At 43.0% G+C, this 24,126-nt stretch overlaps 1 protein-coding gene across 4 annotated transcripts in view; it reads left to right on the top strand.

Moving 5' to 3' along the window:
• Positions 1–24,126, top strand: part of PALM2AKAP2 (PALM2 and AKAP2 fusion) — a gene marked incomplete at both ends in the record, with an annotated part of 364,538 nt that overhangs the window by 133,177 nt on the left and 207,235 nt on the right. For 3 of the 4 annotated variants that reach the window (XM_080709073.1, XM_080709072.1, XM_080709076.1), the window contains 3 exons: positions 4,583–4,697; positions 7,112–7,133; positions 12,101–12,202. In XM_080709073.1, the coding sequence (XP_080565199.1) occupies positions 4,583–4,697; positions 7,112–7,133; positions 12,101–12,202 (239 nt within the window). The remainder of the gene's footprint in view (positions 1–4,582; positions 4,698–7,111; positions 7,134–12,100; positions 12,203–24,126) is intronic. The other variant, XM_080709077.1, reaches the window with a different exon arrangement.

Below are 24,126 nucleotides of genomic sequence, written 5' to 3'. Positions count from 1 at the left end.
CATTAGGTTTCAGCCATGAAACTACAAAACAGTGTCGTCTCTACCCGGCCGGGATGACAGTTTTTAACCCCAGGAACACTGTTTCTTGGGAAGCTTCTCATTCCCAGGACTCAAGTTTTCCTGAGAAAAGTAGCATCCTGGGCCATCCAGTGCCCTTAGAAGCTAGCTTGAGGCCATCTGTACATTTGTAGAAAAATCTGCCTCTTGAATCTGACTTGCTTAGACTTATATAGACTAAGCGTTCCCTCCAGTCATCCCCTTTGGGGTGAAACTCAGTTGTTATCGCAGAGGTTTGGTTTCGTTGTTTTCTCTCCCTTCGATCCTTCTCAGTTACGCAGCGCGGTATCGTGACCCAAATCTTTAGCACCTGAACTATATAGCTGAGGGCCCTGACGCCCAAAGGGCAGGGGCAGGCCATGGAGACAGGCAGGCCAGCCAGTGGGCATCAGGTCACAGAGAATTCTCAGCCACATGAGACTGCAGCCCTGAAGTGAGCTACTTGAGACAGTCACTTTTTTTAAGGCAGACATTTTTAATAGGATCTTGTTTATTTTAGAATCCCCTTCAGTGCTTAGCTCTGCGTCCAGCCAAACAAGCTAAAAAAATGTTGGTTTTGAGTTTAAATAGAAGTCAGAGGCACCATTTAACCCCTTTATTTGATACAGAGCAGCTCTCAGCATGAGAAAGAAGGAAGTATTTTTCAAAAGCAGATGGTTATTTTTGTAAGTAAAACAATTTGAATGGATAACTAATGCATGAATTCTTAATTGGAAAAATATTGAAAAATTTAAAAACAAAATGAAGATTGCCTGCGATCCCATCATTATCCAGAGACAACTACTGCTAACATTTTGTCAGCCTTAGCTATCATGAAGGAGAGCCCTGTTTTTTACAGATATTTTACTGAGAATTAGGAGAAGTAGGACTAGGGAAGCATATTTTTTTCTAGTTTTTTACCTTCAGATTTTGTTGGGATATATAAAGATACATATAATATATAAAGATACATATATACATACGTGTGAATATTTATGTGTATATGTAAGTATATACTGTATAAATGTAAGTATATACTTATAATTAACATATTTAATATAAGTATATTAGCATATACTTATTAATATATTTATTATTGGGATATCTTTTAGTACATACACATATATAATACTACGCACATAAATGTTTGACCTGTCTCAGTTAGTTGTTACCATAATAATGCTACATAACAAACTCAAACTCAGTCGCTTCAATGAAAGTCGTTTGTTCTTGCCGTCACTTCTGTGAGTTGGCTGGGTGTTTGCTGATCTACCCCGGGCTCTGCCAAGGGCTCTGATTTTAGTTTCAGCTCCAACTGGGCATGCCTTCCCACCATGGGTTGGGCACAGGTCTGCTCCGTGTGTGTTCTTTCTGAGGCCCAGACCAAAGGGGCAGCAGTCACCCAGAGAAGCTCTCCTCTGGCTGCTACAGAGGTACAAGAGGACACACCCAACCGTGAAAGCCCACTTAAGTCCCTCCTTGGGTCATGTCTGCTAACAAGTCATTGCAGGCCACATGGTTGAGCCCAAAATCAAATGAGAGGAAAATGTATTCCTCCATCATAAGACCAGAGCAAATAACACAGCCAAGGTGAGCATCAGCAAGCCAGGGAAGTCTGGGCTCTTCCCCAAGCAAGGGGGAAAGGGAGGGAGTATTTTTGAGAATACTATAATCTTGTACATCCTAAATATCTGCTCAAGTACTCTGACTTTTGAGGTTTATTATTTTATTTATTTATTTATTTGTTTGTTTATTTTTTGGTGGTACTGGGGGTGGAACCCAGAGGCTTTCTAGCTCCGAGCTATACTCCCATCTCTGTTTTTTTTTTTAAATATTTTATTTGGAAACAGGGTCTCACTAGGTTGCTGAGAGCCTCACTAAGTAGCTGAGGCTGGCTTTGAACCTGTGTGATCCTCCTGTCTCAGCCTCTCAAGCATGGGGATTACAAGCATGCACCACCACGCCTGGCTCCTTTTGAGGTTTAAATAGAAGCTACTCAGAACCCACCTGGCCAATAGCATCCTTCAATCTACCCAGAAGATCTCCAGCCCAGAAGTCCTCCACCCATTGGATTGGTCAGTTTATGGGTCATGTGACCATCTCATGAGTATTGTACCTCTTCTGCATGAACATCCCTATCTTTGGCTCCCCCTGGAATAAGTTACACAGGTGTGTAGATATTGCTCAACATTTTGGCCAGCAAAGGAGTCTTTCGTCTCTGGTGTTTCTGTCTCCATGTTCTAAGCCCCTCTTCTCTAGATTTGGTGTGCGTCTCGGCTCACACAGCCTCTCAAGTCACAGCTTGCTAAAGATTTCACTCTGGCCCTAGAAATCCTGATGTTCTTATCTTGACTAGGCCACACCTTTGTGTGCTTCGGCTCAGCTTCTTTATTTTTTTTTAAACTCATGCAGCACATTTGTATAGAGTACTATATCCTCTCTTTGATACATTTTTTTATCTATAGGGAGGAATTAATAATGTATGTTACATTTTTCGAGGCCATATAATTCTTTGTGGGGAGCATCCTGTGCGTTGTAGGATATTTAACAGCACCCCTGGCCTCTACTTGCTGGGTACCAATAACACCAGTCCCATTCTTCTCGAGTTGTGGGCAGCTGAAGTATCTCTAGACATTGCCATTTCTCCCTGGGAGACAAGATCACCTCAGTTGAGAACAACTCCTCTAACACAGAGTGGAGTTGATAAGACTTCTGATAAACCAAAATAGTATGCAGAGAGATGTTCAGGGAAGGTGATGTGACTTCCCCCGGGGGAATCTCTGAGAGCTTCAGGGAGCATAGGGTATCTGAGCTGAGATGTGAGGATGGGTTAGGGTTTGAGAAGCATTTCCTAGAGGATGGAAAAGTAGGGCGATGAACAGGTAGTAGCTCTGTTTGAATAAAGCATAAAGTGGAATAAGCATGTTGATGAGAGTGGAGGTTGGTAGGTCCTCCTAATAAGTTGTAAGACTTCCATTTTTACTCTGAATAAAATGACAAATGCATCTGCAGCTGTGTTCAATTTGGAGGAGGTACATTGGATTTGAGGTTGGTAGGTCCTCCTAATAAGTTGTAAGACTTCCATTTTTACTCTGAATAAAATGACAAATGCATCTGCAGCTGTGTTCAATTTGGAGGAGGTACATTTGGATTTGGGGCTTGTCAAAGTAATTGCTGTGAAGTTTCATACATCCATGAGTACTTTTTTGATACCCAGGAAGGAAACAGAAACAATTTCCAAGGCGTATAGTGTATTGCTAAACAAATCCATGCCTACATGTTGGAGTTTCTTAACTCTCAGTAGCATGTACTCTGAATTCTTTGTTTTAGGTCTAAATCGAATGGACTTAATAATCAGTTCCCCTGGGCAGATTAGAAGATGAAAGGGGGAGAGAGAGAGCAATATGACAGCAGGTTTGAGGCCAGCCTGAGTAACCTAGGGAGATCCTGTTTCAAAATAAAAGATAAAGCTGGGCATGGTGGCACATGCTTGTAATCCCAGCACTTGGGAGGCTGAGACAGGAGAATCATAGCCAGCCTCAGCTACGGAGTGAGGCGCTCAGCAACTTAGTGAGACCCTGTTTCCAAATAAAGTATAAAATAGGCCTGGGAGTATAGCCCAGAGGTAGAAAAGCCCCTGGGTTCCACCCCCAGTACCACAAAATAAATAAATAAATAAATAGAAGATAAAAAGGGCTGGAAGTATTACTCGACACTATAATATCCCTGGGTTCAATTCCTAATGCCAAATGTAAAATAATAAAACAATGCATGTGTGTTCTTAGTTCTTTTCATGGAATGAAAGCCTTTTCTTTGCTCAATGAAAGCTAATGATTTTTTTCTATCACTTCACTGGAAGTTGTGGAGGCTTCCCCTAATCTGTAACTATAGCTGCTCTTCTGGACTGTTCATGGCGTCTCCTGACAGAGCCGAAATTACCATTTCAAAAAAACACATGGGATGGTCATAAAAACCAAGGAAACTTCCAGAGGAGCAGGGGCAGCTGCGTCTGTCCCTCCCACCTCCCCTCTTATTGGCAATAGAAGCCAGGCCACCGGGGGAGAGGACAGCAGGCTCCCAAGGGTTCTGGCCACCAGCCATTTCTTAGCAATGTACTTCCTCTGAGCCCCTCTGGTCCTTCACCTTTGGCTACCCTGAAAAAAGAGCAGTTATTTTAAGGTAGCTAGGAGAATATGAAGCTATTTCCTTCCCTTATTATGCCCTGTGCTTTGTAAACATAATCTACCTCCATGTTAGAGATGTGCAGAGAACTCGGGTTGGAGGGGAGGCACTAACGCATATCGCACAGCTCTGGCTATGAGGTCGCGGAGGGAGCCCTGGGCAGCTTTCCTTGGACCACTGTCTGCCCAGCGACAGCTGGGACTACAAGGTGCTCCGTAACGTAAAACCTTGGCCTGGTTCCGCAGCGTGATGTAAAACGGAGACTGCCAGGAAGGCACGAGTCGCCCGACAGGAAGGAGCTGCTCGCTTGCCCACGGTGGCAGGACAATAAAGCAAGTTGTCCTCTGTTTGTTATGTTTTCCAGATTGGAGCAGGAAATCCAAGCACTGGAAAGTGAAGAATCCCAGATATCCGCCAAAGAGCAAATCATCCTAGAGAAGCTGAAAGAGACTGAAAAATCCTTCCAGGACTTTCAGAAGGTGAAGAAAACAAATGTAATTTCTCTCAATCAGATCCGCAGGGAGGCAGGCCCGAGCAAGAGGGCACCGGCTGGAGAAGGGGCCGGTGCAGAAGTCAGAGCCATGCGCTGTGAAATGAGGGGCGGGTGTGAGGACCAGGGCTGTCCCCGAGGGGGAGGGTGGCCGCTCTTTGGGTGTGGACCACCTGGCCTGCTGGAAGGCAGAGGAAAGGGACATTAAATGAACCCCATCTACCTGATTTCCAGGCCCCTTATTTGCCCAGAGCCTGAAAGTCCTCCTCTACTAGAGTCTAGAATTCTAAAACCATCTCCTAGTATGCAGATTAAACACTCTTCTCCTTGTGGCTTTTGGAACTCTTTTCTTTATAAAATAGCCAGAGACATACTTGGGTGGCTGAGACAGGAGGATCACAGGTTCGAGGGCAGCCTTAGCAACTTAGGAAAAACCTTAGTAACTCAGTGAGATCCTGCTTTATTTGTTTGTTTGTTGTGATACTGGGGGCGGGGTTGGAACCCAGGGGGTTTTCTACCTCTGGGCTATACTTCCAGACCTGTTTTGTATTTTTTTATTTGGAAACGGAGTCTCACTAGGTTGCTGAGAGCCTCACTAAGTAGCTGAGGCTGGCTTCGAACCTGTGTGATCCTCCTGCCTCAGCCTCCCAAGCACTGCGATTACAAGCATGCGTCACCATACCTGTCCAAGAGATCCTGCTTCAAAATAAAAAATAAAAGCCAGGTGTGGCGGTGCCAATTCCAGCATTTGGGAGGCTGAGAGAAGAGGTTCACTGACAACAGCCTCAGCTACTTAGTGATGCCCTTTGCAACTCAGTGTGACCCTGTTTCAAAATAAAGAATAAAAAATGGGGCTAGGGATGTAGCTCGAGATAGAATGCCCTTGGGTTCCATCCCCAGTACCACAAAAATAAATAAATAAAATAAAAATGGTCTGGGGGTGTAGCTCAGAGGTAGAATGTCCCTGAGTTTAACCCAAGTACTACAAAGATTTAAAAAAAAGAAAAAAAGAAAAAATAGCCAGAGTACAACACCATACCAAGTGGATATAAATTCCAAATACAAACAGTAGAAATATATGCAATTTTACTGTTTGTAAAAACAAATGTTGCCACGTTGCAAAGAGGAGAGAATCTGTACGGCCAAGAGGACCTGCATATCTCAGGACTGTCCCTCCCGTTTCCTCAGTACCAGTGATCAAAAACTTTAAATGGGATTTTCTAATATCATTTGCTCAACACAATCCAGGATATTTCCTAGATAATTGGAATACATAAACCAATCTCTCAATAAATTGATTGAAATTCAGTATATGATGGGTAGGGTAAGGGTAAGCTCTTTAACTGTTCCTTTAAATTTTTGAATCCCTGATGGGCATGGTAGTGCATGCTTGTAATCCCTGTACTTGGGAGACTGAGACAGGAGGATCACAGTTTTGCAGCCGGGCTCAGCTGCTTAGTGAGGCCCTCTGCAACTTAGTGAGACCCTGTTTCAAAATAAAGAATAAGCCGGGCGTGGTGGCGCACGCTTGTAATCCCCACGCTTGGGAGGCAGAGACAGGAGGATCGCACAGGTTCGAAGCCAGCCGCGCGCGCTGGCTTAGGAGACCCTGTTTCCAAATAAAAATATAAAAATAGGTCTGGGAGTGTAGCCCGGAGGTAGAAGGGCTTCCAGGAACCCCAGTACCACCAAAAATAAGAAAGAAAGAAAGAAAGAAAGAAAGAAAGAAAGAAAGAAAGAAAGAAAATTAAAAATAGGGCTGGGGGTATAGCTCGGAGGTAGAATGCCTCTGGGTTACATCTCCAGTAACACACACACACACACACACACACACACACACACACACACACACACACACACCTCAAACAATTTCCTAGAGAGCATAGCGGCCAGGTGTGGCAGTGCATGCCTGTAATCCCAGTGCTTGGGAGACTGAGACAAGACAATCACAGGTTTGAGGCCAGCCTCAGTAATTTCCTGAGACCCTCAGTAGTTTAGTGAGGCCCTGTTGTTTCAAAATAAAAGAATAAAAATGGCTGATGGTGAAATGTGGAGGTAGAACATCCTTGAGTTCAATCCTCAGTAACCCCCCACAAAATACCTACCACTATCAAATTCTGGGTCTGGCCAGGTATTGCAGCACATGCCTGTAATCCCAGTACTTGAGAGGTTAAGACAAGAAGATCACAGGTTCAAGTCAAGCCGCAGAAACTTAGCAAGTCCTTATTTCAAAATTAAAAGTCAGGGAGCTTGCGGGTGTAGCTTAGAGACAGAATGCCCCTGGGTTCAATCCTGAGTACTGGAAGCAAAATTCTAGGCCTGGGATTGAGGGAAGAGTGGTCCCCGGGTGAGGAATTGTGCCCACATGCATAGTAACGCTGTGTCTTCCTTTTGTTTCCACAGAGCTTCTCCACTACGGATGGAGGTAAGTGCCCTCCGCCCTGTCTGTAGACGGATGTACTTCTGCTGGTCTGCTTAGGGATCTCATTAGCCTGGGCTCACCTGGAGATGTCCTGCGTGGCTTTGCAAGGGCGTCTAACCAAGCCTTGGTGACCTGTCACACCACACTTACTAGCAAAGAAAGAAACGTGAAGGAGGGAACACAAGCATCCAAAAATGTGGTTGATATTCAGACCCCTCTGTGGTCAGAGGGTGAAAACATGAATTACTGGGTCATCAGTGGCTTTTGATTACATGGTAGCCCAGGTACTCTAGAACAGTTCATTCTAGCGTCAGTGTAATTTCCTGGTCATATGCATTCTGATCCGATCCTCTCTCCACCCACGGCACTATAGGTATATAGTATAAGTGTATAGCAGAGCCCTTACTGATTGGGTGGATCATTTTAATTTAGACAGGTACAGCTTATGTAATTGTGTCTACTGCTAACTCTGTTTTTTAAGTTTTTTAGTACTACATAATAATTATACAAAATAGATTTTACTTTGGCATATTTGTTACTGCACATAACATAATTTGATCAACTTAACTCCCCATCACCTCCCCTGGGCCTCCCTCCTTCCCCCCCTCTGGTCCTCTTCCTCCACCCTACAATTTCTTTTCTATTTTCCTGAGATCCTTTTTCTTTCTTTTTTCTCTCTAGCTTCCATATGTGAGAGAAAACACAACCACCCTTGAGTTTCTGAGTCTAGTGCTTTTCACTTGACATACTGCTTTTTCAGTTCTATTTATTATGATCAGTTTCCTGCAAATGACATAATTTCATTCTTCTTTATGGTTGAATAATACTCCTTGTGTATCTGTACCACATTTTCTTTATTCATTCACCTGTTGACAGACACTTAGGCTGGTTCCATAACTTGGTTATTGTAGGCTGTGCTGTTATAGATATGAATATGCAAGTCTCTTTATATTATTCTGACTTTAGTTCTTTGGGGGTAAATACTGAGGAGTGATTTATCTAGATCATACTGTGGCTTTATTTTTAGTCTTAAGAAGAACCTCAATACTGATTTCCAAAGTGGCTGTACTAATTTACGTTCCCACCAACAATATATAAGAGTTCCTTACCCCCTACCTCCACATCCTTGCCGGCATTTATTGTTATTTGTATTCTTGATGATTGCCATTCTAACCGGAGTGAGATAAATGTGATTTTTATTTGCATTTCCCTGATGATTCAGATGCGGAACATTTCTTCTTAGATGCTGACCATTTGTACCACTTCAGTTTATTTGCCCATGTTTTGACTGGGGTGGGGGTTTTGTTCTGTTTTAATTCTTTATATATTCTTTTTGTGGGGGGGGGGGTTCTGGGGATGGAACCCCTGGGCATTCGACCTCCGAGCTACACCCTCTGCCCTATTTTTTTAATTCTTTATTTTGAAACCGGGTCTCACTGAGTTGCAGAGGGCCTCACCAAGTAGCTGAGGTTGTCCGCAAACTGCAATCCTCTGGTCTCAGCCTCCCAATGCTGGGATTACAAGCGTGCACCACCACGCCTGGCTTAATTCTTTATATATTCTGAATGTTAATTCTCTGTTGGAAGAGTAGCTCCCATTCTCCCAACTCTTCACACAGTTAATTATCTCCTTTGCTGTGCAGATTTTCAATTTGATGCCATCATATTTACTGATTCTTGGTATTATTTCCCGAACTCTAGGAGTCCCACCAAGTTGTTGCTTGTGGCTATATGTTGGGATGTTGACCCTATGTTTTCTTCTAGCAATTGCAAAGTTTCTGGTATAATTTCTATACCTTTGATCCATTTTGAGTTTACGTGTATACAGAGTAAGAATCTATTTTCATCTTTCTACATGTGGCTATTCAGTCTTCTTAACACCGTTTATTAAAAAGGCTATCTTTCTCCAGTGAATGTTTTTGGCATCCTGGTCAAGGATTAGATGACTACCTCTGTGTGGGTTTGTATCTGTGTCTTTTATTTTATTCTGTTGGTCTACATGTCTTTTTTTTTTTTTTTTTAGTGCTAGTACCTTGTGTGTTTTGTTACTATAGCTCTAGTATAATTTTCAATCAAGTATCATTGCTATCTCTGTGCTTTGCCCAATGAGGAGCTGGTGTGAAGCCCTTGACCATAACAGAAAAAGGAAGATATTTGTCCTATGCTGATCCCTACTATCCTTTCTGTATGATACTGGTCTAAGGTTCCCCTCCCATCCCAGTGGGGATGGCGTGGAGCCTTCCCACAGCAAATATTTCCTACCAATGATCGGGAAATCTCTGTCTTTAACTACCTAAAACTCGTGTCTTAAGGAAAGTTTTTATCAATTGTATTTCTCTGGCTTCAACTATTTATGCTCTCCGTAGCCACAGTGCATGTTTTGGCAGTGTTGCCATTAAGGTACACCCCAACTCTCTACTATGTAAGCATCTTCTCCGACGATGGGAGAACACTGATAGAACACCCTGACTGGGCAGGAGTGTGCGGTTGATTGGCTGAGGCCACCTGAAGGTAAGGTTGGGAGGCTCTGTTTTCCTTGTGCTACTCTATCAGATACTTCTTGGCATTATGACCTTAGGGCTGAGTACTTTAGGATGCATTGAAGGGGCTGCCCTATTCCCCTCCTCCTACCCGACTCTCCATTCTCTTATTTCTTAGCAGAAGCTGTGTGGCCCCAGGTCCCTTGCACCAAGAGATCACAGCTGGTGAACTCTGGGAAGAGTTCTTCCACCACCAGCTCATGTCTGTCTGGGAGCTGCCTCCTGGGGAGGCTAAGACATGAACCCTAGGAATCACCAGCTCTATCTGATGCAGAATCCTCTGTCTGTGAGTGGGGTTTTGTCTCTAGTTGCTAAAACTTTTCAGTATGCATAGATGCCCTAGAAACTCTATAGCTAGTATAGAATTTATTCAACACATAGGTGACCAGTCTGTGAGATCTCACTTGGTCTTAATGGCTTGAGCTGCCATCTTCTTTCTTTGTTTTGTTGTGTTTATGTGTGTGTAGATGTGTGTTTGTGTGTATGTGTTTTGTTCTGTCATCCCTTTTGTTACTGGGGATTGAGCCCAGGGGTATATTATCTCAGAGCTACACTCCCAGCCCTTTCTATTTTTCACTTTGAAACAGAGTCTTGGTAAGTTGCTGAGGCTGACTGGAACCTGTGAGCCCCCTGTCTCGGCTCCTCAAGTACAGGGATTATAGGCATGTACCACCGCACCCAGCCTCTATCTCCTTTAAATGCAAGGAGTCAGATTTACTGAGATCCTATTCGACAGAATTCTTGAAATCCTCAGTGAAATTCAGAAGTTCTACAAGTCTGCTCCGGTCATCTCTTCTCTGCTCAGTTGGCCCTTTGGTCCCAGACCCTTGCTCTGCTTTCCCGAGGACTACCATTACCAATCTGTTCCTATCTTTCAAGACCGGCTTACCCCAAGTTGCTGCACTGTCTCATCCTGTGCTGGTTTGGGGGCACACACCCTTCCCACAGCATCTCACCGTGAAACTAGAGCAGTGTCTGCAGTCTGAGTTCAGGAATAATGGAAGCATAGTTCAACATCAAAAAGAATATGCAACTTTACATGCGTAGCTTACCCCCAGAGCTCCCGGTTCAAATCCATGCCCGCATTCAGGGGGTTCCTGTAGGGTAGTTCACAGCCATCTCCCAGCCCGCCATCATCTTGTGACCTAGCTTGCTTCTTTACAGTGAGAGATCATTCGACCATGTCTTCCTTCCCAGAGCCAAGCTCCAGAGAGGGATGGCACCTTGAGCCCTACTCCAACCTAAGGTTGCCCGCCTTATATTTATACCCACATGGTTAATAGGAAAAAGTATATTCTATTAGAGAAATCCCACCGTGGCCCTAAGAACTTGATGGTACAACATCAGCCAAATTCTGGATGGTTCAGATTCATACTTGAGTCAGCTAATGGTCTTGTTGGTGTCGAACAGAATTAAATCCTAGTCTAGTGTCTGATTATGTCCTCCCAGCTGAGATTTAACAAAAGAAAAAGGAAACCTGTGGGAACCAAGGCAGTTTCTGTTTCAATAAAGAAAAGGGACAGGTAGGAGATGTGGCGGCACCTGGGAATCTGGGATTGATAAGCTGCTGGGAGGGGAAGGAGTTAGCACCATCAAGGGTCCTGGGTGAACTGGGGCCAGCAAGCCAAGAGACAGATACATGAGAAACTGCAGAAGAGTGACGATAGATACAGGTTCCATTTTGTATAAGTCAACTTGGAGGTGACTGAGGGATAGTCAAGGGGAGATACTCAGTAAGCAGGAAGGTGTAATCATTGATGAGTAATTGGCATTCTGAGATCCTGTGACTTAGCCTGCTCATTCCAGGCCCCATGTCCCGCCCCCTGCATGGGCCTGCCAAGGTGTTTATCCAGGCACAGCTCAGCGTCTCCCTCTGCCCAGCGTCACCTCCCGCCCCTGGGCTGATGGTGAGCTCATTGTGTTCTCCTTTGAATCTCAGGGTTCTTCTGGCTAAAACACCAGCCTGAAGTTTTGAAATCAGGGAATAATTTCTGGAATTTGTTTTAATGCATATAAAACTAGTGTTTCAAATACATAAGACACGGAAAGCTATATTTCACGTTCAGAGAATGACTGTTTAGTGCATGTTCTCAGTGTGATGTTCCAGATTTGGCCAATCCCACCTAGCTAATAACACATCTCACTGGCCCATCTTGGATTCTTTTTTCTCCCTGAATCCATTGTCCAAGCATCTCACATCTAGAGCTTCCTGATGATTCTTCCAGTACCCAGAGCAGTCCTGGGGCTCGAGCTTTTTGGCCAACATCTCTCCTATCTCAGCTACTCTGTTGAGTGCCAGGCATAGGGCAAATGCTTGGCTTTTTGTACCCTGATCCTCTCGTTCCCTGGCCGCCTCAGTGGGCCATTATGTAGGGCAACCATTGGGCCTCTCACACTGTGCTTGATTGTATTCCCTGTTCTCTGCTGCCAGATGCAGTAAATCACATTTCTTCCCAGCTCCCCAACCTGCCAATCCTCCCTTCACCAACAACAGAACCAACACCTGGGCAGAAGGGGACCAGCAGAGCGGTTGGTAAGTCCTGGGGAGACTGGTTGGACACCAGGACTGGCCAAGGGGCTTGCATTTCTCTGAACTTGATAATGAAAGGGGGGCTCCAAAGTTCGTATTTCAGAGACCCCTTCTTGAGCCTCAGACACAGCACATCAAGTGGCCACACAAGGCAGGCACTGGCCCCTGGTGGGTGACTGAAGACTGAATGGGAAGAGGTTTTGAGGAAATCATAAAGCATTTTGCCTCCAGCTCTGGGGGAGTCTTTGTTTTGTGTTCATGGTCCTTATATCTGTCTTTAATGTTAATTGGAATTTTGCCTGTAGTGATTTAAAAAAAAATTCCCTCATTGGAATTGCATAGTTGGAAGTGCTGTAAAAGGAACTAGGGGAAAATATTTTCAAAGCATATGAGTCCATTGTGGAAACCCTTGGGGAGTTAATCTGTTATATATTACAAATCTATAGACCCAAGTTTCCCCATTTCTGGAGTTCTTTCTTAGCTGCTATGGTATATGGGGGGGGGGGTAACAAGTTAAAGAATATATGTTTCTTGCTAATGTTTCTAACAATGTGAATTTTGTAAAATAATATATTGATGACTATAAAGAGCCATGGTTTTCTCTGTTTAATGGGGATGCATCTCAGAAATCAGAGCCGGAAGGATGCAAATGATAAGTCTCTCCACCAAACCATTTTCTCTACACAGAAATGCATGGAGGTTCGGAGATTAAATGAAAGTGAATTTCCCCGATTTGTACAGTTAATGGTATTGTAGGTGAATTCAAATAAGAACACCAGGCTTTGCTTTATGTACTCTCAGAAAAGTTTATGTTTAAAACAAACCACATCGTGACACCTTTTAACAAATGAAATAGCCATTGGACGGACTTTTGAGCCAGAAAAAATCTTTTAGGTAGGTCAACCTGAATATTTTATGAAGTAATTATTATCTCTTTGTTTAGTATAAAAGTGAAAGAAAAAAAAAGCAAGTAAGCACTGAGAACATTGTCATATCCACTGACTAAAGTTAAACATCTGCTGGGCATCTCTGTAGACGGTATAGCATACTACTTGTACATGCAGGCCCAAGGAGTTCTAGAACTGGGATATCAAGTGATGTCTGGGGGCTGGGTCTACATATCCCCGGACAATTACAGGATGGATAGCTAGGATCTGCAGCCTACAGCTGATTTAGGATGGAATCGCCGGCGGCCACCTTGGCTGTGGGCTCTCTAGAGTGCTCGAGGTGCACCTCTAGCTGAACTTGAGTAGCACCATCAAAAAGTCACCCGCCTTCCTGCTTGTCCTGAGAGACCTGGATGCTAATGCTTCCCGGCATTTGTGGATAAGCAGCTTCCCAGCCCCTCTCTGCAAGTTCCTGCACCTCAAAGGACCTGTGATGGATCCAAATAAGGGCGCAGCTCATGGATAGGGTCAGGGCAGTATGTATGAATTAGTTTTAAGAGATAGAAAAAGGATTTGAGTAGGGCTGGTAAGTCAAGAAGTGTCAAGTTCCAGAGTAATATATAAATGTGACGTTCAAGTAAGAATACACTTACAACCCCAGCCTGACATCTTTCATAGTTGAAGATACTGCAGCAGCATGAGGACCCAAATAACACCTGTGTTTTTAAAAGCAGAATGCAATCAGTCTTTTTTAAAAATAAGTTTGCATCTACTTTTATTTGTGAAGAACTAATCTGCATAAATGCCTCTACTAGGGGGGCAGCATGTGAGCAAAGCTGTGGGAGGAACCACACTTCCTGTGGGTAACTTCTTTGTCCTGGCTGCTTCGGACATTATCGGTCACGGCTGACGTGCACTGCACAGCGCATGTGCAATGCCAAATACCGGCACTCGTCACACGAATTGTAGGTACATTCAGCATGCCTTAGGAGTGTCCTTTGGGAAATGTGCACAGCCTTGGGGCTGTTTTTATAAATGTCACTTGTCATTATTGAGTGTTAGGACCAACATTCTGGTTTTTTGGGGTTTGGAAGGTTTGGGATTCTGTCTAAATGGAATTTGTTTGGAATCATTGCTTTTCAGAACCAGGAGCCACCTCTTCCAGTCCTTTATCCAAACCACTAAGTCCTTGCTATGGTCACCCTCCTTGCAAAGAGACCCTCAGACAACAGTCACGCCCTCCATGAAGGGGCTCAGTCTCCTCCAGGCTGCCTGTTCTGTCTCTAGTTGGTTCTGACTACTGGAAAATTCTTCCTGTGATGAAGCTATTGTTAGTCAGCCTTCATCTTCCACTTGCTGGTCTTTGTCTTGCCCCTGGAGCTGCTTAAGTATTTGAAAATGATTGTCATCTCTAAGTCCCCTTTTTGCCAATGCCCCAGCCTCTTCAGCTGGTCCCAAAGCGATGAGGTTATTCTGCAACCCCCCTCTGCCACCCTGACCCTCTCCTCTGAACGCTCCCCACGTTGTTTCTAGTCTTCCTGAAGTACAGCACTCAGAGCTGTCCAGTGCAACTTGGGGTAGGCTGACCACCCCCAAAATAAAGCATGATTCCTAGGCCCCCTGGCTGACTCTGCGGTCACGTACGTTGCCTTCCGGCTTCTCTTCCCACTGTAGAGCCTCAGCCTCGTCACCTGTTCCAGGAGAGACATCACTTCCGAATCCTTCCCACTGAAATGTGTGATCTGTTCACTCCAGTTGTTCATCTATTATTTTACCTTTAGAGGAACCAATTCTTTTATTTTTTGGTGGGGGGGGCTGGGATCAATTCCAGATGTGTCCTACCTCTGAGCTACACCCTAAGCCCCATTTTATTATTTTTTTTTTAAATTTTGAAACAGGATCTCACTAAGTTGCTGAGGGCCTTGCTAAGTTGCTGACATTGGCCTTGAACCTGTGACTCTCCTGTCTCAGCCTCCTGAGTACTGGGATTACAGGTGCATACCACCACACCTGGCAAATTCTTTATTTTTTTAATCTCAAAAGACAAAAAGAAGAAATAGCTAGGCTCCTTTCTACCCTTTGTTGATCTGATATGACTAGTAAATTTCTTCTTGTTAGGTTGTCTCCTGTGTGTGTTGGGAGCTCCTGGGACCATAACAGGAGAGGGGGAGGAGACTATGTCATGGAATTAGACAGTCAGGGCACTGCTGTTCTCTTTACTTTCAAGCACACAAGTTTCTCTCCATCCTCAGGTTCACATAGTACATTTCTAGATCAGATTTCATGTGAATCAACTGTCTATTTTTTTTTTTTTTTTTTTTTGGTGGTGGTGGTACTGAGGTTCCTGGAAGCCCTTCTACCTCCGGGCTATACTCCCAGACCTATTTTTACATTTTTATTTGGAAACAGGGTCTCCTAAGCCAGCGCGCGCGGCTGGCTTCAAACCTGTGTGATCCTCCTGTCTCTGCCTCCCAAGCGCGGGGATTACAAGCGTGCGCCACAATGCAGCTTTGAAAATAGGAAACTCTCTACTGTTAGTGTCTTTATAGATCATGATTATTAAACTTGTAGCCACACTTTTCTTCCCATTCAAGTGCCATGTCAAATCTGAAAAAGACTCTTTCACTGTTTTTCATCATTTTGGTGATGAAAAACTTTTCACTTTGGAATCAAAGTTAAAAACCTCTGGCACACTATTATGGATCTCTTGGCCCTTGGTAACCTTAAGTTGGCACCAGTGTGGCATGTTTATTGAACCTGTGACAAGTTATTGCTATCCTACTAACCCTCAGGCACATGTTTCTGTCTTGACCACAAGAATATAAGGGAATTTGTGATGATCCAGATACCCTGTACGTCTGGAATGTTCCTAATCTTTCCAGATACTTTAAACAAAGAAGGAAATGAGATCGATCTGTATAGTTTCTGCCTGATGATCCCATGCCAGGCTCTTGGTGGTCTCTGCTCTTTAAAAATTAAGTCTAGAATTTAGCTATCCACAATTCAAGCTCCTTTTATAAAATTTAAAATTCCTCTTCATTTTAAAAAAAATTAGAACCTTGTGTGTCAACCTCCAGCACCTTTCCTGCTGTCCTAGATTCTTGAGACAAAATCAATGAAACCTGGCATGGTAGCTCATGCTTGTAATCCCAGTATTTGGGAGGCTGAGACGAGGAAGATTGCAGGTTCACAGCCAGTGAACTTGGACCCTGAGCCCAAAGCACAGGGAGCCTTTATAATCCCAGGTGCCTGGCTAGTTTCCAGGCCTCTCTACTGCCCCAGCTTTAGCTCTCTTGGCAACAGTCTTGCTGCCTTTTTAAAGACTGAGTTATTTTTCTTCTTGACCAAAAGGAGAAAAGTAAAATCAGATATGAGAAACTGGCTTTTGCCTTTATTATCCATCAACATCACACTCTTGTTTGAAACAATGAAGATTTATTGTCTCACACTCTTGGAGACTAGAAGTCTAAGATGGAGGACTGTAGGATTGGTTACTTGTGAGAGTTATACATGAAAATCAGTCTCATGTCTCTTCCCTAGCTTGCGTTCTTGATTTCTGCCTTTCTTCCTTCTTCTTTCCTCCTTCCTTCCTTCCTTTTTTCTTCCTTCCTTTCTCTTTGCCTTTGTACTAGGGGTTGAACTACACCCACACCCATACACCAAGCTACACCCCCAGCCCTTTTTATTTTAAAGCAGGGTCTTGCTAAGTTGCTGAGGGTTTGCGATTCTCCTGTCTCAGCCTCCCGAGCACTTGAATTATCAGCCCGACTTTCTCTAGCTTTTTAAAGAATCTTCTATTTATTTGTCTGTCTATTTTCGATGTGTGTATTTCCTTTCCTTGACACAGGATAATTGTGCATATTTATAGGGAACAGTGTGATCACTCAATACATGTACACAGTGTGTAATGATCAAATCAGGGCAATTAGCATTTCTATCTCCAGAAACAGTGATCATTTCTTTGTATTGGGAGCCTTTGAACTCCTTTCATTATATAATATATAATAAATTCTTTTAAATTGTAGTTGCTCTACTGTGCCATAGAATATTAAAGTATCTTGGGAAAACAATTGCTTCACAGAAATTTTTAGCTACTAGTGTTTGTTTGTTTGTTTGTTTGTTTGGCATTGAGGATTGAGCCAAGGGGTTCTACCTCTGAGCTATACTCCCAGCCCTATTTCATTTTTTATTTTGAAACAGGGTCTCACTAAGTTACAGAGGACCTCAATAAGTCACTGGAGCTGGCCTCAAACCTGTGATCTTCCGAATGTCTCAGCTTCCATACTACTGGAATTACAGGAGTGTGCTACCACATCTGGTTGGCTAGTGATTTTCAACGTTAGAGCTTGACACCTTGGGATGGGAGGGAGAACCCACTTTGAATTAATTTCCTCATCTTCAGGGTTGTTGACATCAGGGCAGCTGATTTCACACTTGCAACCTTAAGAGAGGGTGTGAAACTGAGGATGGTGGCACAAGCCTGAATCATAGTACTTTGGAGACTGAGACAAGAGGATTGCAGGTTTGAGGCCATTCTCAGTAATTAAGGGAAACCCTCAGCAACTTAGTGAGACTCTATTACAAAATAAAAAGGTAAAAAGGGCTGGGGGTGTAGCTCAGAGGTAGAATTCCCCTGGATTTAATCCCCAGTACTGAGAGAGACTTGTGCTCAAATGGTTAGGATGACATATGTGTATATTCTTGTCAATAAGCCAAACGGACACATTGCCTGTCTATCACGGGCTGGGTTGCAGCATCAGCAAGTGGATGTTCCTGCTTGCTCCTGGGTGAGTCCAGCTAAACATCTTCCCTGGTGGCTGGTGGTCATCAGCTGTCTGTCCATCATAGTACTTTGGAGTACTATGATGCCCTACTGTACTTTACACACCCCTGACCCATGAGCCACACAGGCTGTTTACAGCACCATACAACCCCAGAGCTGGGTAGCTTTCATTGTACAAATGAGAAAAACGAGGTCCATGTGGGGTGATCTGAGCAGGAATCACCTCGGTCGTGTTTCTGCTTTCCCCTCCCCCAACACCTCCCACCAAGCTGCTAAGGACAGTGGGCGTTTGGTCCTTCACATGTAGACCTCAGCTTCATTCCTTCTCCAGGATCCTAGCGAGTCTAAGCAGGTGGGCTGGGAGAGGCTGATTTAAGGGCTCTAACAATGAGAAAATCTTCCGTCCTTCCAGGATACAGTCTTGGTTTGTAAGCTCTTGGACTAGTTGGAAATTGAGGTTGTGTCCATTGCTCCTCCTCTTACCTGCGTCAGGTGCTCCCATTCCCTCTTTTCTAGGCTCCTTGCAGTTGCTTTGTGTTTGCCAAAGCTGGAGGTAACAGGCAAGTAGAGAGCCTATAGAGTTGGACCCTGAATTAAGGGTCTGTTAATTGTCTGTTCTTTGGACCCATCTCTCTGGCCCTGCTGATCCCCAGGGCCACAAAGGGTTCTCTTCTTAAAACTGTCACCCTGTCTTCTAGATAGGCATCTTCCTCACACTGTACACCTGGGTGTCTTCAGGACCTAGCCTCTGGAATTACCAGCCCTCACTGAAGTGTCTCTACTCCTTCAAGGGGTTCCCCTAACAGTGAAAGAACCAAGGGGAAGCAAGAACCAAGAAAAGCAAACACAGACGCCCTAAACCACGGCAGCAGAGCAGCCACGGGTTCCTGTTTCATTAATAATACTCAGGTGTCTCACTGGATTCCTGAAAGGAGTAGCAGAAATGTGTTATATACTTCACTCATATTGAAGGCAGTATATAATGTTTGGAGACGAATAATTAAAAATAAAAATTTTTAAAATTGAATAAAAATTTGCTTCCAGACTCCAGTCAGCCTATTAGTGACATTTTCCTCAAACTCTCTGTCCTTTTCCTCTGCTATGTTTTTCTTCTGGGAAAGTTTGGAGAGCTATTCTTCAAATACTTTGTAATATCTTTTAGGGACTCCCCAGAAGCCCCCCTCCCCTCAAGAGCACAACTCCTTATTTTTTCCCCATAATATAAACAAAGACATCAAGCCCTTTTGAGCCTCACAATATGTCAGATTTCAGGCATTTTAGTGTGGGGAGGATGGAGGGAAGCCAGGGATGGAACTGGAGGGTGCTCTTAGTGTTTAGAGATGAAGGCGTGCTCGGAGTAAGAGGCCTTGGGTATAAACTGCTCAACCACGAAGGAAATAAAAGAGATTTGAAAATTGTGTGCATCAAAAACCAAGTGTTGATTGAGCTGGAGGTTAGCTTAGTGGTATACTTCTTAGCATGTACACGTCCCTAGGTTCAATTCTCAGCACCAGAAAGAAAGAAAGAAAGAAAGAGAAAACAAACAGCACCAACAAATCCAAAAATGTTGAATTTAAAACCAAAATCTTATTCTCCCATTGGTTATCGTTTGGTATATTATTAGCTGAGAAGTGAAGCAAAATATAAATGCTTACTTATAAAGAATACATTTAAGATAAATGTTTATACCTCCTAGGTAGTTTTCTGAATGCCTAAATAATGTTCTCATGTTATATCTAAAAGGAATAAATATTGCTTTTGATAAATATTGCTTTTTTGATAAATAAATCAAGCCATAGATTCTCAAAAGGTTCAACTGGGTACCCCTTCCTAGAGAAGAAAATAAACACAGAAAATAATTAGGACCACATTCTCGAGGAACCTGCTAAAGATGTGTGGTTCCTCTGTATTTTATCTGGGGAGAATATTTATATGTGTGGGGAGAATATTACTATTATACTTTATGGCATAACATATCTAAGTTTATTGTACTATAAAAGTATATTAAGATGCTTAAAATATTTTATGCTCATATTTTTAAAACATTGAAATAATTATGTTTTACATGTAAATACATATTTATATAATCTTAAGGAAACCATGTCACATATGGTTCAGTCCCAGAGCTGTGTTACACGTAATACAGTTTAAAGTCACAAAAAAAAAAAAATATATATATATATATATATATATATATATATATATATATATATATATATATTAGAAAAGGAATTCAGAGCCGGGTATGGTAGTGCATGCCTGTAATCCCAGTACTTGGGAGGCTGAGACAAGAGGATCACAGGTTTCAGGTTTGAGAACAGCCTCAAGAAGTAGTAAGATTCTCAGCAACCTAACAAGATCTTGTTTCAGAATAAATCAAAAGTACTGGGGAGGTAAAATGCTCCTGGTTTCATTCCTTAGTAACACACACACACACACACACACACACACACACACTGGTTTTCTACCTGTTTCTCTTCAAGGACGGTAAAAGAGACCTGATTCACATCTCCACTCAGCAGTAGTTTTCTGGCTTTTTTTTTTTTTCACATCACACTTTCTCTAAAGTATGAGTTACCACCAGAAAATGTTCCCTCTACCCAATTTCACACAGCTTTGATTGTTTCACTAAACTCTTTCTTCCTCGTCTTTTTATTGTGTGGATCTACTTAACCTTTCTAGTCTCCTCCTCATCCCTTTGTTCTGTTCAATCTGATTATAGGAGCATAAAAAGCTGAAATATAGTTGGGGTTGGGGTGCTGAAGGGAGAAATTGAACTCACAATGACAGTCTTCTCATCAGTGAGGAGATAAACATTTCTAAGCATTCCCATGTTCACAGTCTGTATGCTATCACGTATGGGTATAAAAAAGAAATATGTTGTTCCATATTCTGTATTGATTGCAGGTAAACCTGTCATTTTATTCACATATTATTGAATGTTTGGGGATAATTTTATATTGTACCTACAAACTGACAATCATTATTGTTTTTCTTATATAAATATGTCCCATGAGTATGTTAATAGTGACAAAATATAACATTTTAACCTAAAACTGTGCTTTTAAACATAATTGTAATCTTTCAAGAATAGGCTTTTGGAGTCCATGCAAAATTTTAAATACCTAGTCTATTTCTCTGATGGTGCACCATGTTGGAAATTGGGAAATAACAGAGATCAATATTTATTCTAGTATCACCGTCTTATGTGTGAGCCCTGGCACCTCTGTGACAGATATTTGTCACCTCTCGTTGTATTACTTGAGGAAACTCATTATCTTTATGCAGAACAAGCAAAACTTTTAAAAACAACTATGGTGAAAATCAAGCATTGTATTTTACTTCATCATCTCACTTTTTGGTTGTGTTAACTATGAACAGATTGTATCTTATTATGCAAGCAGATGCAATAATATCATTGCTGCTTTTTTTAAGACCAGTTAAAACATTAATTACCGTATGTACCTTTTCATTGGTGTCATATTATACAAGGCATTTGTGACTAAATTATGACCATCAACTCAGGCTCTTGGATTAGTAGCATTTATTTCACAGGTGTATGTATCAGGTACCTTTTGTACAAATGGTTCCAAGGTAGGTGCTGGCAGGGTGGGGGCATCATAGAAAGGTGGAAGGAAAGAAATGTATCCTCAATGGTTCCACAAGTCTATGAAGCCAATAAGATGTTATTAGCTAATAAGATGTTATTAGCTTCATAGACAAATATTTATACTATTAGGTAAAAATCACTAAATATCCTCAAAGAAGTCTAGAAAAAGAGAATCTTAAGAACAGAGGGATGACTTAGAGATAGAAGGACCAGAGAAAGCTTATAGGAAAAGGGCGGTTGGGCTTAGCATTGATGAAAGGGTCATAGTTAGATGTGTAGAAAGTCAAAAGAAAGACATCTCCAAAGACCTTTTTTTTTGTTAGTGGTACTAAGGATTGAACTCCATAGACATTCTACCTCTGAACTATACCCCCAGTTATTTTATTTTTTATTTTGAAACAAGGTCTTGCTGAGTTGCAGAGGGTCTTTCTAATTTGCTGAGGCTGGCTTTCAAACCTGTGCTCCTCCTTGTCTCAGCTTCCCAAGTACTGGGATTATAGGTCTATGCCACCATGCCTGTCTCCAGAGGAAAAATATATATTTTTTTGCAATACCAGAGATTGAACCCAGGGCATTCTATCTCTGAGCTACACCCCCCAGCCCTATTGCCCTATTTTTTATTCTTTAGTTTTTGAAACAGGGTCTCACTAAGTGCAGAGGGCCTCACTAGTTAGTTGAGGCTGGCCGCAAACCTATGATCCTCCTGTCTCAGCCTCCCAAGTACTGGGATTACAGGCACGCACATGCCCTGCTTTCTGGAAAGAATCTTAAGAGCAGGAAATATTTAGGTGGGATCGGATTATTTGGTTGTGTTATTTGTTTGGGAAAAGGAGTTATAGACTATGTGGTTGCAAAGATAGTGTAGGGACCTTGCAGATATGTAGAAAGAGGTAGGGACTCTGGCAGTGACAAGCAGACGTGTGCACAGTCCTGTAGAAGTTCACCCCGGGGAAAGGCTGATAGGCGGGTCAGGTGGAGTGCAGCAGGCACAGGAGGCTGCTGAGTTGTGTCCTAGGAACAGTGACAAGTTTGTTACGGCTCAACAAAAGGGGCCATGGGACAAGGCTAGAAAGGAATGTTGCAGAGACATTCGGAAGGGAACCGTATGCAGAGCTATGGCATTTGGCATTTATCCTTATAGACAAGGGCCAACAGAGGGCTTCTGAGTAAGGGAACTTTGTGGGTGGGGATGGAGCTCAGGCTAGCACGCTTGGCAAACTTTTCTTATAAATGGCCAGATTGTAAATGTTTTAGACTTTGTGGATGACTTAGAGCCTCTGTTGCCTTTTTAATTTTGTTATTTAGTTAGTCATTTTTAAAAATTTTTTATTGGTGCACTGTATTCATACATCATAATGTGGTAAAAAAAAAAAAAACTTGTGTGGACAGACATGTACACATCGCCCTTTTAGTTATTTTTGGTGCAAGGGATTGAACCCAGGGGCATTCTACCTCTGAGCTACACCCCAGCTGTTTTTAGTTTTTGCTTTGAAACAGGATCTCACTAGGTTGCTGACAGTCTTGCTACATTGACAAGGCTGTCCTCGACCCCTGTCTCACCCTCCCAGGTACTGGGATTACAGGCATGTGCCACCACATTCTGCTGTTCCCTATTCTTTATTTTTTCCCCTTTCCCTCCAATTTTTCTCATTCTCATTCTCATTCTCTTCTCTTCTCTTCTCTTCCCTTCTTCTTCTTCCTCCTCCTCCTCCTCCTCCTCCTCCTCCTCCTCCTCCTCCTCCTCCTTCTTCTTCTTCTTCTTCTTCTTCTCTCCCTCTCTCTCTCTCTTCTTGTTTTATAGCCTTTTTAAAAGGTGAAAACTATCCTCTTCCTCCTCTGGCCATAAAAGAAACAGGCCCCAGGCTGCCTTTAGCTCTCTGGCAGTGTTTCCTGTCCCTGAGGCTAGAGGAGGAAGCAGACGTCAGGTAATGGGAACGTAGGCTATGGTGTGAGCAGGAGGACCTGGGCTGAGACTGCTGAGGTGAAGATGTGGTGAGGAGACTGAGGCAGGTATATAAGGCAGAATTAGTTCCTCTCACAGATTGTTTGACTGTGAGGAATTAGGAAGGAAAAGGTAAATCAGGTGTAATTCTGGACTGGGATAGGAAGTAGTGGTTCCAGTGTTCTGTAACACCAAGATGGCAGAAAAGTTTTGAAGGGAGACAATGAAATTGTTTTGAAGCCGCTGACTCCAACATGCTGGTGGACCATGAGGGGGCCTCTGTGGGTCTGCTACCCACTTTCTTCCCATCCAGAATGTGTGTCCTATAAGAAGCCTATGAGACCCATGAGGATGGATTGTCCTAAGGGTCTTTGGGGCAGGAAGAAGCTGGTCCTTAGGAACACCAGACTGGCAGCAGGTTTGGGGATTAACTGGAGAGGAACAGACTGCAGAGTCTAGTCTCCAGGAGGAAGCTATTCCAATATAGGGAGGAGAAAAGCAGTGTCTCACATTTGTGAGTGGCAAAGGAACAGAAAGAGGATGAGATATGGGAGAGATACAGGGCAGGATCACGGGGACTTGGAACTGTGAACATGGAAGAAGAAAGAGGCCTTCTTTGGCATCATCCTCGGATTCCAGGGTCATAAGAGGCCACTGCTACTGCCTTATTCTTTTCCTACATCTTGTTTTAGAAACCTCACTGAG

The sequence above is a fragment of the Muscardinus avellanarius genome (assembly GCF_963383645.1).
Source record: "Muscardinus avellanarius genome assembly, chromosome: 13".
In the NCBI taxonomy this organism is placed as follows: domain Eukaryota; kingdom Metazoa; phylum Chordata; class Mammalia; order Rodentia; family Gliridae; genus Muscardinus; species Muscardinus avellanarius.
This window is presented reverse-complemented; position numbering and strand designations above follow the sequence as displayed.